This window comes from Tachysurus vachellii, chromosome 4 (genome assembly GCF_030014155.1).
Source record: "Tachysurus vachellii isolate PV-2020 chromosome 4, HZAU_Pvac_v1, whole genome shotgun sequence".
NCBI classification, from domain to species: domain Eukaryota; kingdom Metazoa; phylum Chordata; class Actinopteri; order Siluriformes; family Bagridae; genus Tachysurus; species Tachysurus vachellii.
Window position 1 is genome coordinate 30,768,140 of NC_083463.1, and position 15,000 is coordinate 30,783,139.

Genomic DNA, 15,000 nt, shown 5'->3' on the forward strand with positions numbered 1-15,000 from the left:
AGCCGTCATCATCCTGTACAGGTCTGTGTTAGGAACTCTGCTCTTTTATAGAAGTCTTTAAGTCATGTGGACAGTTTGGTCCTCAGAGTTTGTGCGGTTCTTTTCTCGTCCTCCTCCTCTCTTGTCTTTTTATCATTTCTATCTTTGTTTTTTTTTTTAGCCAGTTTCCATGGTGGCACGTGTGTGTGGTGTTAGTGGCAGGATGCAGTATGCTTTGTCATCCTATAGGGGGCACTCTACTGTCTGTCCTTAAATGACTTTGGAGTTAATCCCTATGTAAAGTACTGGATGTGAATGTGTCTCTCTCTCTCTCTCTCTCTCTGTCTGTGTCTCTCTCTCTCGGTCTCTCTCTCTCTCTGTCTGTCTCTCTGTCTGTGTCTCTCTCTCTCTCTCTGTCTCTGTCTCTCGGTCTGTCTCTCTCTCTCTCTCTCTGTCTGTCTCTCTTTCTCTCTGTGTCTCTCTCTCTCTGTCTGTCTCTCTCTCTCTCTCTCTCTCTCTCTCTCTCTCTCTCTCTCTCTGTCTCTCTCTGTCTCTCTCTCTCTTTCTCTCTCTCTCTCTCTCTCTCTCTCTCTCTCTCTTGCTCTCGTGATTAATATGAACATCTCAGAGAACATGATGTACGTCTTTCTTACCCTCTCTATCGTTCCACAGGGACTCCCTGTCGCTACACAGTAGTGGAGAGAAACAGAGGCAGAGACAGAGACACACTGCAGGGACAGGAGGAAGAGGAGAAGAAGAAAAGTGATGAAGAGGCAGATGAGAAAGCGGAAGAGAGAAATTTGGGCTTGGGGATGCTCGGCCACTCCCTCCCTCTCAACCTGAACACGCTCCAGGAAAGACACACTAGGGACTGTGTAACTCTTCATAAAGGTAACACACACACACACTCACACACACACAGTCAGCTTCATAATTATTGGCACCCTTTGAGAGAATGGGACCTGCACACAATCAGTCAGTTAAACTACTTACCCATCTTTTTATTTCAAAAAATAAAAAAAATTAATACAATACATATATTTACTTCTGCTCCGTTCCATGAAGGATGCCAATACTTTTGGGCATGAATGAGGAACTGAGAATAATGCATCGGTTGCAAGTGTGTAAGTGATCGTTATGTGACTATTATGAATTTTTGAACATTTTTTTGGAGGCGTTAAACACACAGCACACTTTTAACCATAAGTGTGTCTGAGCACCGAGTTCCTGAAGAGCTGAACACTGTTATTATCACTCAGAGCTGTCTGTCTGAGCAGCTGCACACACACACACACACACACACACACACACACACACACCCCATTATGCTCCCCACCAGAAGCTTTCTCTTCTCATTCACTCTCCTTCATTACCTTCTGCAAAGAAATTCTGAGCTACAGTCAAAACCATATTAGTTTATCGGTAACGATGTATCTAGGTATACACACATTCACCAGGTTGTGTGTGTGTGTGTGTGTGTGCGTGTGTGTATGTGTGTGTGTGTGTGTGTGTACACGCATTTTCCATGCATCTGGCTAATGATCACTGTCTAGCTGTGTGTTTTAATTATAATATTCCTTAATACATCGTGTCCTGCTTATGTGCTGCTGGCCGTAATTAACAGCCCTGGGTCTGTGTGTGTCCCCAGATGTGTGTGTCGACAAATGGCCTTGTGGGAACATCGATGACTCTGCACAATCTCAGGACCGAGAAGGCGGAGTCGACTGTGACAGCGACATCACGTTCGGGGAAATGGAGCAAAGGCTGGACTTGCTGCAGGAACACCTGAACAGGTGAGAGAGAGCAAGAGGGAGACCTACAGCTTGGTTATGAGCCGCACTTGTAAATGCTGCCCCCTAGTGTTCACACGTAGAAGTGACATTTGTTGTGTTGGGAAAAATGCATACATACATACATACATACATACATACATACATACATACATGGGAACTCTTGGTACTGATGCACTGTGCACCAATGTGGCTTGATTACAGCAAGCTAATGACATTCTATACCCGGGTGTGTGTAAAAGTTAGGATTCTGGCCTGTAAACTAGAACACTATGTAAATTAATTACTCTGTGTAGCATCTTAAAGCAGCTAAAAAACCGAGGCGCGTCAGTTAAGTACACGTTTCTCTGAGCTCCACACATATAGAACCGTGACAAAAATACACGATGTGGGGACTTTGACTTGTGAAGTATGTAGAAACAAAAGGCAACACTTTCTTCCCCATCAAACCGTTACATAACCGGACACCCACACACTCGTCGTGTTTACGCCGTTCACTAGAACCAAAGTGTAAAAGATTTTAAGTTAAACATCTTAAGTGTCACGTTTAAAACCATGTTGCTAAAGGCTTTTAGTGCCAACCTTAAAAAAAAATGCAAGTCACTGCCTAATGGTTAGAGAGTTTGACTCCTAACCCTAAGGTTGTGGGTTCGAGTCTCGGGCCGGCAATACAACGACTGAGGTGCCCTTGAGCAAGGCACCGAACCCCCAACTGCTCCCCGGGCGCCGCAGCATAAATGGCAGCATGGGGGCATGTGGTAGCCTAGTGGTTAAGGTGCCGGGCTAGCAATCAGAAGGTTGTGAGTTCGATTCCCACTTCCACCAGGCTGCCACTGCTGGGCCCCTGAGCAAGGCCCTTAACCCTTAGTTGCTCAGTTGTATAAAAATGAGATGATAATAATAATGATAATTATAACATGATAATAACAATGATAATTAATAACTGTGTTGGTTTTGAGAGGAGTTTTAAACGTGTTCAACATGTAAAAACACGCTGCTCTTTAATTAATTAAATAAATCTGCCTCCTTCATGCCGAAAAAAGGCTCAGCTTTATAATCAATACTGATCCAGATCCAGATCTAATCCAGATCTCTGAGCTCACGACTGTGCTGAGATGCTTTCTCTGCACCACAGGCAGTGCTTTTACAACCTAAACGCTTTGGACGGTTGGATGGAAATGTTTTGTGTGTGTGTGTGTGTGTGTGTGTGTGTGTGTGTGTGTGTGTGTGTGTGTGCGAGTAGACTGGAGGTTCAGATGACGTCCGACATCCAGGCCATCCTGCAGATGCTGCAGAGACAGAGCGCCTTGGGGCCTCCAGCCTACAGCACTTTAGCCTCAAGCCCTGAATACAACAAACCAGCCATCCGAGTGCAGCCAGTTATTGCTGGACACACACAGGTAACACACACACACACACACACACACACACACACATCTAAAGCCTAAATGTCCCTCTTAACACCAGTGTCCCAGTAGTGATTGTCATCTTCTTTTAGTATTTGTTTTTTGTGTTGTTTTTTAGGCGTACGGAAAAGCACTAAATAAAAAAATGTGATATTATTAATGTTCACAGAGCCCTGATTTAGAGAAGCCTAGTGAGAAAAACAACCCCAAAGACCGCACACTTCTCACTACCATGGAGACGAGCTCTGACGTGAGCAGGATTAAAGACTCCGAGTGGGAGGCGGAGCTTAGACCGACACAGGAAACGGAGCCTGATTCTTCTCATAAGGACACGACACCAGGTCTCCACAGGCCCTCTTCTGACCCTGGGCTTCCAGGGAGCCGGCATTAGGTCATCACAGATATCCACGTGATAAGACTTGTTTATAATGCATTATAACCATATCTGGAAGTAGGATGCCAGAGACGTTCTTCTCTCACACTGAAAACCAGCGCACGCTGGACTCAGGGTACAGAGTGAAAGTGTGAGTGAGAGAATGAGAGAGTGAGAGAGAGAGAGAGAGAGAGAAAGAAGAAAATTCTGTATGCAAAGTACAACATGTTGATCATCTTCCAAACCTTTTTTTTTTTTTTTTTTTTTTGGCGTTCTGACTCCAGCACACAGACGTGTGTATGGTGCAGGGGAACTAACAAAAAAAACGTAGAATGTATTTCTTCAGCGTGACCGCACGCAACATCAGCCGCGCCGGACATGCAACCGTAGCAAAAGAAGAGGTGCATGCTGGGAAGAATGTGGTGTTTTTGTTATAGTCGCATGTTTATTTAAAAAAGGAAGAAAAAAAAAAAAAAAAAGTCATGCTGCTTATCAACGTGACTCGAGCTTGAGTGTTTTTCTTTTCTCAAATCTGACCTACGGTTGAGAAAATGGTCTATTTCTATAATATCCTCCTGGATTTCAGGAGCAGGCTTTACTCAGATAGAATCCAGACAAGAACCGTATCGTATCATCTCAATATATATATATGTATATATACACACGCTGTGTCGAAAATCGTCCCCTATTCACTAGTACCACATACTGCAGGACAAACGATCCATAGGGTCATAGGGTCGAGTCCAACCTCGTTCGGCTCGTTATCCCGACGTCCACGAGGTGGACGTTTCTCGTGGACCTTTGGTCCTGTGCTGAGACCGATCTTAGATAAAGAATTGGAATTGTTAAAAAATCAGGACCACAAGGAACAGAATCTTTACACACGACATTAATACCAAACATTCCATCACCTACTAAAGAGCAGTTATAGATCCTAAGCAGTTTTTGATTTGTCCACCGACACACACACCTTTTAGTAAACACACACGGTTTAGTAGTCGTGTGTAATCGGGGGAAGTCGTGGCCTAACGGTTAGAGAGTTTGAGTCCTAACCCTAAGGTTGTGGGTTCGAGTCTCGGGCCGGCAATACCAAGACTGAGGTGCCCATGAGCAAGCCCCCCCCACCCCCCACCCTCCCCACCCTAATACACCGTGACTACTAAAAGGCCATACTACAGTAGCTCCAAATAACACAGTGCATTTTGGGTATTTTTTAGGACACTAGGGTTAAATACACTACCTGCATTGTGGGATTAAAAGATTCCCCTGGGTTGTTTTTTTTTTTTCTGAACAAACTGCACTATACCGTGAATAGGGCTCAGATTTTTTAGACACAGACCATCTCAACTTTCATGTTTTATCTTCTTCATTAACATCAACGTTTCCTTTCTGTACGTTCAGCGTTGCGTCTCTGCACCGAATACGTCCACGTACGCTGTCACGTGTTCGTTACGCTTTCTTATTTATTTCTTTTCATTGATCGCCTTTTGACTTTTAACGTACATCCGAGTTACTTCGCTACTTCCTACGTTATACCGGATACGCCGTTATGCGGGTGTGTGGCGTGTGGCGTGTGGTGTGTGCGCACGTCTTTCCTTCTTAAAGCGAACTTTTTATTTATTTTATTTCTTTCTCTTTTTTTTTTTTCAATCAGTACCAAGGATTCATTCCGTCTCGCTGTTATAAAGAACTGAATCATGTCTGTTCTCATATTATATATATATATAAGATTATATCATGCTAGAACATTAGATTATTTGAGACAGACAGGCTAATAGAAATTTATATCCATTAACATGTCAGACATGAAGTATATCCTTTCCCACACGCAGCCCCAAAAACGAACAGAGCTGATTCGTCTATAATCCGTCTGTCCTGCATGTCCTCGTATTCACCGACGTACGACATAAACCCCAACTGCAAACTCCTATCTAATACGTTTAATATGTACAGCTCCATCTCACCTGCATGTTTTAACCAAAGTTAACTCTTTTTAATTGTATGGTAACGTATTCAGCATGTAGGCGAGGTGTGTGGCGCGTTTCACGCCGTGCCGAAAAAGGTCTTCCTGGGGTTATGGCGCACACTCGTATACGTGTCTTAACAGGGACCACGCACTCGAGAGTGGAGATTTTAGACCCGAGATGTACGCAGAAGGTAGATTATTAAACGGTGTGTCTAATAAATCGTGTATCAAAACGTTTCCGTTCACGGAAAAGGAATGACTAGAGTTTGGAGCTTAAAGTCATGATCCATGTTCAGAGTTTAAGTAAGGCTGCTTTCACGCTTGGCTTTTTTTGGTCCAGCCGGAGCCTTTTGTGCGAGTGTTAGAGTGGGACAGAGAGAGAGAGAGAGAGAGAGCAGAAAGAGAGAGAGAGACGCAGAAAGAGAGAGAGAGATGCAGAGAGAGAGCAGAAAGAGAGAGAGACACAGAGAGAGAGACACACACAGAGAGAGAGAGCAGAAAGAGAGAGAGCAGAGAGAGAGCAGAAAGAGAGAGAGAGACACAGAGAGAGAGAGAGCAGAAAGAGAGAGAGACACAGAGAGAGAGCAGAAAGAGAGAGAGAGACGCAGAGAGAGAGCAGAAAGAGAGAGAGAGAGACACACAGAGAGAGAGAGCAGAGGGAGAGCAGAAAGAGAGAGAGAGACACAGAGAGAGAGAGAGCAGAAAGAGAGAGAGACACAGAGAGAGAGCAGAAAGAGAGAGAGAGACGCAGAGAGAGAGCAGAAAGAGAGAGAGAGACACACACAGAGAGAGAGAGCAGAGAGAGAGCAGAAAGAGAGAGAGAGACACAGAGAGAGAGAGCAGAAAGAGAGAGAGAGAGACACAGAGACACAGACACAGAGAGAGAGACACAGAGAGAGAGAGCAGAAAGAGAGAGAGAGAGACACACAGAGACACAGACACAGAGAGAGAGACACAGAGAGAGAGCAGAAAGAGATAGAGAGACGCAGAGAGAGAGCAGAAAGAGAGAGAGAGACACAGAGAGAGACACACACAGAGAGAGAGAGCAGAAAGAGAGAGAGAGACACAGAGAGAGAGAGCAGAAAGAGAGAGAGAGAGACACACACAGAGAGAGAGAGAGCAGAACGAGAGAGAGAGCAGAACGAGAGAGAGAGACAGAGAGAGAGATCAGAAAGAGAGAGAGCAGAGAGAGAGCAGAAAGAGAGAGAGAGCAGAAAGAGAGAGAGAGCAGAAAGAGAGAGAGAGCAGAAAGAGAGACACAGAGAGAGAGAGAGCAGAAAGAGAGAGCAGAGAGACAGAGACAAGAGAGAGTGTTAGAGTGTGTGTGTGACATCTAGAAAAAACAACAAAGTTACTAACAAGTCCTCATATCTAATTGATTTCTAGATTGGTTTTGTTATTGTCAGCGATACAGACGAATCAGACGTATTACACGAGGCGTCACATCGTGTTCAGCTGAGCGCTGAAAAGAATCTTGTAACATTTCCCTGTACGGTAATAAATCTCGTCATATTCCTTCACCAAGACGTGACACTTTTTTACTTTAGCCAAGCGTGAAAGCTGCCTGGAACAGACGCCAAATCTCCAAGTTATCAGCTTTTTGCATGCATAATGATGTCACTATAACATGACTGTAACTAGAACGACTAGCGCTCTACATGACGCGTATCTTCTACAGTATAGACGTTTAATCTCTGTAGCCTATATAGAAATCTGGGTCAGATTGTGCATCAAGTTAACCATCATTTTCCCCTGCAAATCTCTTCTGGAAATGAAAACATTACCGTAAACAGGGACGGGATTTACGTCGTCTCGTCCCTGCCGCGACACCGATTTGACTTCAACATCCTCATGATGTTAGAAACGTCCAGTAAAAACACTGCTGTATGTTTGTTTCTGAGCCTCAAACCATCTGACAGACAGAATAACCGCTGGTCTGAGATCAGCTCTCGACCCGTCGAACCCGATCCTAGAACGGAGGCGCGATACGGCGGCGTACTGTAACGCCGACACGAACGCTTATACGACTTTGCGACTTTTTGCACAAGCACTGCAAAACTTTTCTGTACAGCGTCACTTTTTAAACCTCGTGCTGTCGAAACACAAAATTGTTTTTAATGCGTTTTTAAATGTTTGCCGGCGTATTTTCTACGACGCGGAACACGCCGTCGGGTTAGAGACGTTTCCTTTTTCTTGGATTTGGATATAAGCAGTATATTGGTATGTATTATATATGACACTGTATATTGGGAATATTATGAGAGTTGATATAAACACAATTATTTAAACAAAATAAACAAATGCGATGTGGATGATTCGTATCTTTCTCGAGTCTTTTATTTATTTGCCTTCACGGTGCTTCTTACAGGGGGGGGCACGGTGGCTTAGTGGTTAGCACGTTCGCCTCACACCTCCAGGTTTGGGGGTTCGATTCCCGCCTCCGCCTTGTGTGTGTGGAGTTTGCATGTTCTCCCCGTGTCTCGGGGGTTTCCTCTGGGTACTCCAGTTTCCTCCCCCGGTCCAAAGACATGCATGGTAGGTTGATTGGCATCTCTGGAATATTGTCCGTAGTGTGTGAGTGAATGAGTATGTGTGTGTGCCCTGCGATGGGTTGGCACTCCGTCCAGGGTGTATCCTGCCTTGATGCCCGATGACGCCTGAGATAGGCACAGGCTCCACGTGACCCGAGGTAGTTCAGATAAGCGGTAGAAGATGAATGAGTGAGTGAGTGAGTGCTTCTTACGTCACACACTCAGCAGCAGCGCCACTCCTGCGAGCACCCACTTGGCCGGTCTCTCTCTGCTTTTGAGGTTAAATGTCCAGACGTAGGTGTTCGCTCTCAGTTTAGTCTTGTAGACGGGACACTCGTAGATGTTGCGTGTTTCCTGGCGGTCGTTCGGGACGGCGCGCACTGCGATCACGGGCATGCTCGGAGTGAGTTCTTTTAGCCGTGCCTCTGTGATGGTCCCGTTCTGAATATCCCAACGTGCACCTGGAAACCAGTATAACACACAAGCATTTAATACACACAAGCACACACACGGTGCTGTCCAATCACAGTCCTACAATTAAACACTAGTAGACCATTTGTCAAATAAATGGACTACCGTCCATCTGCTCTGTCTATCGTGTGTCCCGTGATTAGACCACGTACTGTAGGTGTATTTGAGACTCGTGGACTGTCTGTGCTCTGATTGGATGACGGTGTGTATACCGAACCTTCCATGTAAAGCCCGTAGACATAAGCGCCCTCTCTGGCGGGTTGGTTAAACTCCTCCTTGAATTTCTTTGTCACGTCGACCGTTAGAGTCATCTTATCGAGCGGCCACTCGTTCTTACGCGCCAAGCTCTGCATCACAGCTACAACCCAAGTCAGACAGCGTAAGTGTGTGTGATGAAAAGCGAGTGTGTGGCTACATGCATGAGTGTGTGTCAGAGTTACCTGTGAGGAAAGACTGCGGGTTGAAAAGTCCTGATAGCCAGACGACACTCGGCAGAGAGAGATCCTGAGTCCAACTGTCCAGCTCTCGACAGCGCAGCAACACGTCGTTGTACCTCCACGAATAAAAATAAAAACCAGTGAATATTTGGTCACTACTTTTTATTTATTATCTGCATTCATAATTATGTTAGTGTAACGTGTGTGTGTGTGTGTGTGTGTGTGTGTTACCACTGTGCCAAGGTGTAGGTAGATGGGTAAGCGAGTCTAGTCCAGGGGTCAGGAACATTATCAAAGAACAGTGCTGTCTGTAGCTGCTCCATCTCTGAAGATATGGCCAACTCACCCTAAACCACACACACACACACACACACAATATCCGTATACAAAAGTCACATCATGAATTCACCACACGCACACACACACACACACACACCTTTAGTCCCAGATCCAGCTCTTTTAGTGAACGGCGTATTTCGTTGACTAACATGTTCATGCGCTCACACTCCTGGAAGCACACCAGGATGTAAGGAGTGCGCTCGGCCGCTTTGGACATGAGGTCGGACATGTTGTATTCCTCCGGCAGCTTCTCCAGGATGTCGTCCAAGACCGTCCTTACCTAGAACGTCAAAGAGACATCAAATCGTGTATACAAGCATCTGCTCGTCTGCTTCTTGAGGTCCACAGCTGCCATCCTATAAATACCATGACCTAGTTGCCGGCCATCACGTGACCAACTGCTGAGCCGCAGAAACAACCTACAACCGAAAACACATCCGAGGAAGCAAAGCAGATACGTAAGGCTTGGAATTAACCTCGATCTAGATGCGACTTGTTGTACACAAACATCTGACTAACAAATATCAGCTCAGATTAACACCCTGCCCTTGAGCAGACCTTCTCCTCTGTGCTCTGTGATGTTCCTTCACCCATGGACGAGTCTCTGGTCTGCAGTTCAAGCAGGGTGTGGAACAGGCTGTCGGAGGTCACCGTGAGGAACTCTATCTCAGCGTTGGGGTGAAGCCCGTAGTGCACCGGGCTCTCGTGTGGAAGCATCTCGTCTATGAAGCTGTGGTAACCGTCGTAGTCCAGGTTGGAGGGAACAACAAAGCCAGGAGCTAAAGCCACCTTCCTGTCAAACTGTGGGGTAAAAAAAAGTTTCTTAAGGCTTTCACATGTTAGTAGAACATAAATTTAGACTTTAGAATATCAGTTCCTAAATTATTGGCACCCTTCAGTGAAACAAAACGACTTTAGAACGTAACCTAACACACATACAATAATTTCACTATTTGTCTATGACACATATTAGAAAAGAAAGAAACAAAATAAAAAGAAGAAAGAAAGAATAGTAGATTTAAATATACATTGAGGGTTTTTTTTTTCTTTTTATATCACAAAGTTCACCAAGTAGCACAATTTTTTTTTTTTTTTTTTTTGTCTAAAACCTTCAGCCTCAAAAAATAATGACTACAAACATGGATGAAATTTTTTTTGAAAACCTAAAAATAAATGGAGCGTAAAATGTCCAGGGTCCTTCCAGGAAATAAATAAATAAAATAAAACATTACGGTTGACTCACTGTGGTCCTTTTCTCCGTACCTGGTTGGGCTGCATGTACTCCTCCAAATACGTCCTGCACAGTCTCCTGTCCCAGTCGTTGGTGATGTGTCCACCGTACATGATTTCTCCAAACAGATATCGCAGATCTTCCCAAGGCACCTAGTACACAACCACGCACACAAAAAGAGGAGTAATAATATCAGCTTTCTGGTGAGACCACGGCCTGGAGACGTTTACAGATCATCTACAGTCAGGACACCGTACACACACAGTGTTGTATAAAGTACTAGAAAGCAATACTTGAGTAAAAGTACAAGTATCGTACTAGAAAAAGACTTTAGTAGAAGTGAAAGTCACCTTTTAGAATATTACTCAAGTAAAAGTCTTAAAGTATCTGATATTTACTGTACTTAAGTATCAAAAGTCATTTTCTGATATTTAATGTACTTAAGTATTTGAAGTAAAAGTAAAAAGTAAAATTTCAGTGATTTTCAGTAGGTATAAGATCAGGGGCGGTTCTAGGGTCTCATCTTTAGGGGGTTTTTAGTCCTCAGTGAGAATTTAAAACAAGAAGAGTTTTATATTATATATTATATGACTACATAGTAAACCAAAAGTTATGGGATTATTTAAAATGGCAAAAGTGGACACCAAAATTTTATGCATGATGTAATGATGTCAGTCTTGAATCAGATCAGTTCATGTATGTGTGTATTCTCTACAAACAGTGTGTCCAATGAATGCAGTCATTAATAAATAATATTCACAAGACAAAGACCAAATCAATAAATGTTATTTTTATTTAGTATTGAATGGATTGTTTGCATTAATATTTTGTTTGTGCTACAGCTCTGGTAATAAGAATAGTGACATTTCACCGCTTTTGGTTGCCGTCTTTGCGGCTTTCTGCAGATTAACGTTATAGATAAACACCTCCAGCTCTGACTGCGCGTGCACGCTGCGCGTCCCTGTGCTTCTCCGTAGAGCGTGCGGAGCTGCGTAATGTAATCTAGGAGCAGTGATTCACCAAACCTCACTTATTGCAGCCGCACACATTTCTTCTGATTTTATTTTGTAGTAACGAGTAACGAAGACGCTTAGTGGAAATATAACGGAGTAAAAGTGTACATTTTATCTAGGAAATGTAGTGGAGTAAAAGTGAAAGTTGACATAAATTTAAATAGCGAAGTAAAGTACAGATACGTGACATTTCTACTTAAGTACAGTAACGAAGTATTTGTACTCCGTTACATTACAACCCTGGTACACACACCTGAGAGTTGGCCTCCAGATAGTTGTAAAGAACGTTAACAGAAATAGTAAGGTCTCCGGTGTTAAATGGATATTTGCGGTTCCAGCCTTGAGGGCCGAACTTCCTCCTCTCTGCGACGCACGCGTGGAAATAACACAAGGAGAACAGGATGGTCTTAAACTCCTGCTCCCGAGAACACTGGTCCAAGATGTCCTACACACACACACACACACACAGACAGTTTAACACACATAAAAAGCATTATCAATTGTTTGTAACATAGTTTATGTGTCTCACTTGGTCAAAGTTGTCCAGTGCTGCGTGTAGGTTAGCCAGCATTCCGGTCGGAGGTTCATTAGTGATTTTGATAGAATTTTCCAGAATGCCTTGAGGAATTATGTGCTCCTGAGGCGTTGGCGCTTGCTCGGCGCTCATAAACACTCTGTAGTCCGGGTGACTGCTCTCGCAACATCGCTCCAGGAGCTTCTCCAGATTCCCGAGCCACTTTGCAACCAGGTGGATGTTCTACCACGTACACAGAAAACGTTTACACGTTATCAGGGATGCGGTGATGGATTAGGTGTTGATGCTGTATTAATAAGCACATAAGTACCTGAAGTATAACCCAGTGACCTTCTTTGGAAGCTTTCTCCATGGCGATCTCTGCTACAGCTTCCTGGCCTTGGCCAAGAGAGACGTTATGCAGCTTCCCGAGGTCTATAGTGAAGCCGAGCTTCTTACCTTCACACACACACACACACACACACACACAGAGGGAGAGAACATCAGATTCCCATTACACATCAAAGCTCATTATTTTACAGCAGAGAGAAGAAGTGAGTGTACGCAGCTTTACCGAGAGACTCCACGTCTGTCAGAGGGTTGACTCCAGGTGACAGGATGAAGAACACAGGTGACGCCGGACCACTTTCTTTAAAGGACTTCGCAAACTCTGTCTTTCTGCTCTCGGTGTACTGCACACCCAGCTTCTCCTCCACAAAGTTCCTGCACACGTTTACATACAAGAGCTAAAGAAATGACTCCAACTCCTAAATCCACCCTACAGGAACAGTGACACATCCACACCTTAGAGCGTAGGTCATGCGGTCAGGACGGAGGGCCCGCATTAGGATGAGCTTCTGGAGTGAGCTCTTGTTCTTCCACTCCTGAGGGAGTTTCTCTTTTTCTGGACACTCTGACTCCACCACCTTCTTCCAGCGTTTAGGAGAACCCTCGATGTCCCGGTCGAGTCCCCGAAACTCTTCTGTGAAACTCATCGTCTGCAGGAAGACAGTACTGATCGATACGGATTGTTGAACGCGACAAACAGAGTTAATGTGATGTGTAAATAATCCTGAGTTGGGGACATTTTGTATAATAAAATACATAAACGTTTAAAATCGAGCAGAAACACCAGACTGTCTCAGGAAACATGGGACATCTGGTCACTCTACTGTGTGTGTGTGTGTGTTTGTGTGTGTGTGTGTGTGTGTGTGTGTGTGTTTGTTTGTGTGTGTGTTTGTGTGTGTGTGTTTGTGTGTTTGTGTGTGTGTGTGTTAGTGTTTGTGTGTGTGTGTGAGTGTGTTTGTGTGTGTTTGTGTGTGTTTGTGTGTGTTTGTGTGTGTGTGTGTTTGTGTGTGTTTGTGTGTGTTTGTGTGTGTGTGTTTGTGTGTGTGTGTGTTAGTGTTTGTGTGTGTGTGAGTGTGTTTGTGTGTGTGTGTGTGTTTGTGTGTGTTTGTGTGTGTTTGTGTGTGTTTGTGTGTGTTTGTTTGTGTGTGTGTGTTTGTGTGTGTGTGTGTGTGTGTGTGTGTTTGTGTGTGTTTGTGTGTTTGTGTGTGTGTTTGTGTGTGTTTGTGTCTGTGTGTGTGTGTGTTTGTTTGTGTGTGTGTGTGTGTTTGTTTGTGTGTTTGTGTGTGTGTTTGTGTGTGTTTGTTTGTGTGTTTGTGTGTTTGTGTGTGTGTTTGTGTGTGTGTGTGTGTGTGTTTGTGTGTGTGTTTGTGTGTGTGTTTGTGTGTGTGTTTGTGTTTGTGTGTGTGTTTGTGTGTGTGTGTGTTTGTGTGTGTGTTTGTGTGTGTGTTTGTGTGTGTGTTTGTGTGTGTGTTTGTGTGTGTGTTTGTTTGTGTGTTTGTTTGTGTGTGTGTGTGTGTGTGTGTGTGTGTGTGTGTGTGTGTGTAATACCTTAATGGCACTCCAGGCAGAATTGGAGAGAAAGTCAACAGGACTGATGTAACTGTGGTCAATATTGAAGCGCAAGAGGAAATCCAGCTCTCGCATATCGATCTCTTTATTCATCAGTAACAGCTGAAACACACACGAGAACAAACACATGCTTGTCGCTCAGGCAACCTTTTTACTCCGTGGTTCAAAACGTGCAAGACAAACACACTGCAGGCATTTAAAATATCTCGCACAATTAATGGCTCAGTGATTTGCTCATTAAAGGTGAGGTCTCTGTTGTTTGAAAGCCAATGTTGACATTTGAAATCACCAAAACAAACACGCCCCTAACCCAAATGGGTCCCACCCCTGTATTGATAGCTCCTCCCACACATACATACGTAACCCAGGCAACTTATGGAAAGAAATGTGTCTTTATCATAGCTGAAGGGAAGAACAATACGATTGCAGATAAACAAACAAGCAAAAATGACACACAAACATAATCATGTAAAGGACAAAGGCATATATTAGTTCTGTGTAACAAAGTAAAACCAACGTTACTCACCTATCGAGAAGGAAAAAAGCGCCTCGGCGTCTTAAGTAAAGTTGGTCACATATTCACAGATTGGAGTTTCCCGAGTCAATAACTCCATGTCAATGTTAAAACCGCTTTCTGCTAATGTCACACATGCGCACTGAACACTCTCTCCGCCCATATTGACCAGACACGCCCCTTTCTGCTCATTGGCTACACGTTTGTTTTGATTTTTGTTTTGTTTGTCGTCAAGACTCAAACAACGGAGACCCCACCTTTAATGCATTAGAAATATTTCACACCACTTGAACACTATTTCTCGCACCACAGGAAGAAGCCGATAAACTGTAACCTCTGCGCCCTTCACGTTCGTCCCTTAGAACACGAATCCCATCGATACGTTATTTTTACAGAGTCATTCGTTTATATTTAGCATAGACGCACAGGCACGTGTGCTACCTGAAACGTGAGCTGAGCCGTGAAGGTGAGCTTGTCTCTCTCGAACAGGCCTCTGTTGATGTAGTTAAAGGTGGAGAA

General features: G+C 44.1%; 2 protein-coding genes across 3 annotated transcripts in view; one reads left to right on the forward strand and one right to left on the reverse strand.

Moving 5' to 3' along the window:
• The window catches only part of kcnh7 (potassium channel, voltage gated eag related subfamily H, member 7), a 49,380-nt gene extending 43,496 nt beyond the window's left edge, over nt 1-5,884 (forward strand). For both annotated transcript variants that reach the window (XM_060868883.1, XM_060868884.1), the window contains exons 12-15: nt 652-870; nt 1,628-1,772; nt 3,013-3,169; nt 3,345-5,884. In XM_060868883.1, the coding sequence (XP_060724866.1) occupies nt 652-870; nt 1,628-1,772; nt 3,013-3,169; nt 3,345-3,566 (743 nt within the window). In that variant the 3' untranslated portion in view covers nt 3,567-5,884. The remainder of the gene's footprint in view (nt 1-651; nt 871-1,627; nt 1,773-3,012; nt 3,170-3,344) is intronic.
• A 1,970-nt stretch (nt 5,885-7,854) lies between these two features.
• Nucleotides 7,855-15,000, reverse strand: part of dnah9l (dynein, axonemal, heavy polypeptide 9 like) — a 39,296-nt gene continuing 32,150 nt past the window's right edge. Inside the window, exons 58-71 of the mRNA XM_060868882.1 lie at nt 14,923-15,000; nt 13,947-14,069; nt 12,855-13,048; nt 12,625-12,773; nt 12,382-12,509; nt 12,066-12,293; nt 11,790-11,981; nt 10,556-10,675; nt 9,851-10,093; nt 9,390-9,572; nt 9,185-9,300; nt 8,957-9,069; nt 8,734-8,874; nt 7,855-8,506 (exon numbers count right to left, since the gene is read on the reverse strand). The exon at nt 14,923-15,000 is cut by the window's right edge and continues 93 nt beyond it. Of these exons, the coding sequence (XP_060724865.1) occupies nt 8,259-8,506; nt 8,734-8,874; nt 8,957-9,069; nt 9,185-9,300; nt 9,390-9,572; nt 9,851-10,093; nt 10,556-10,675; nt 11,790-11,981; nt 12,066-12,293; nt 12,382-12,509; nt 12,625-12,773; nt 12,855-13,048; nt 13,947-14,069; nt 14,923-15,000 (2,256 nt within the window). The 3' untranslated portion in view covers nt 7,855-8,258. The remainder of the gene's footprint in view (nt 8,507-8,733; nt 8,875-8,956; nt 9,070-9,184; nt 9,301-9,389; nt 9,573-9,850; nt 10,094-10,555; nt 10,676-11,789; nt 11,982-12,065; nt 12,294-12,381; nt 12,510-12,624; nt 12,774-12,854; nt 13,049-13,946; nt 14,070-14,922) is intronic.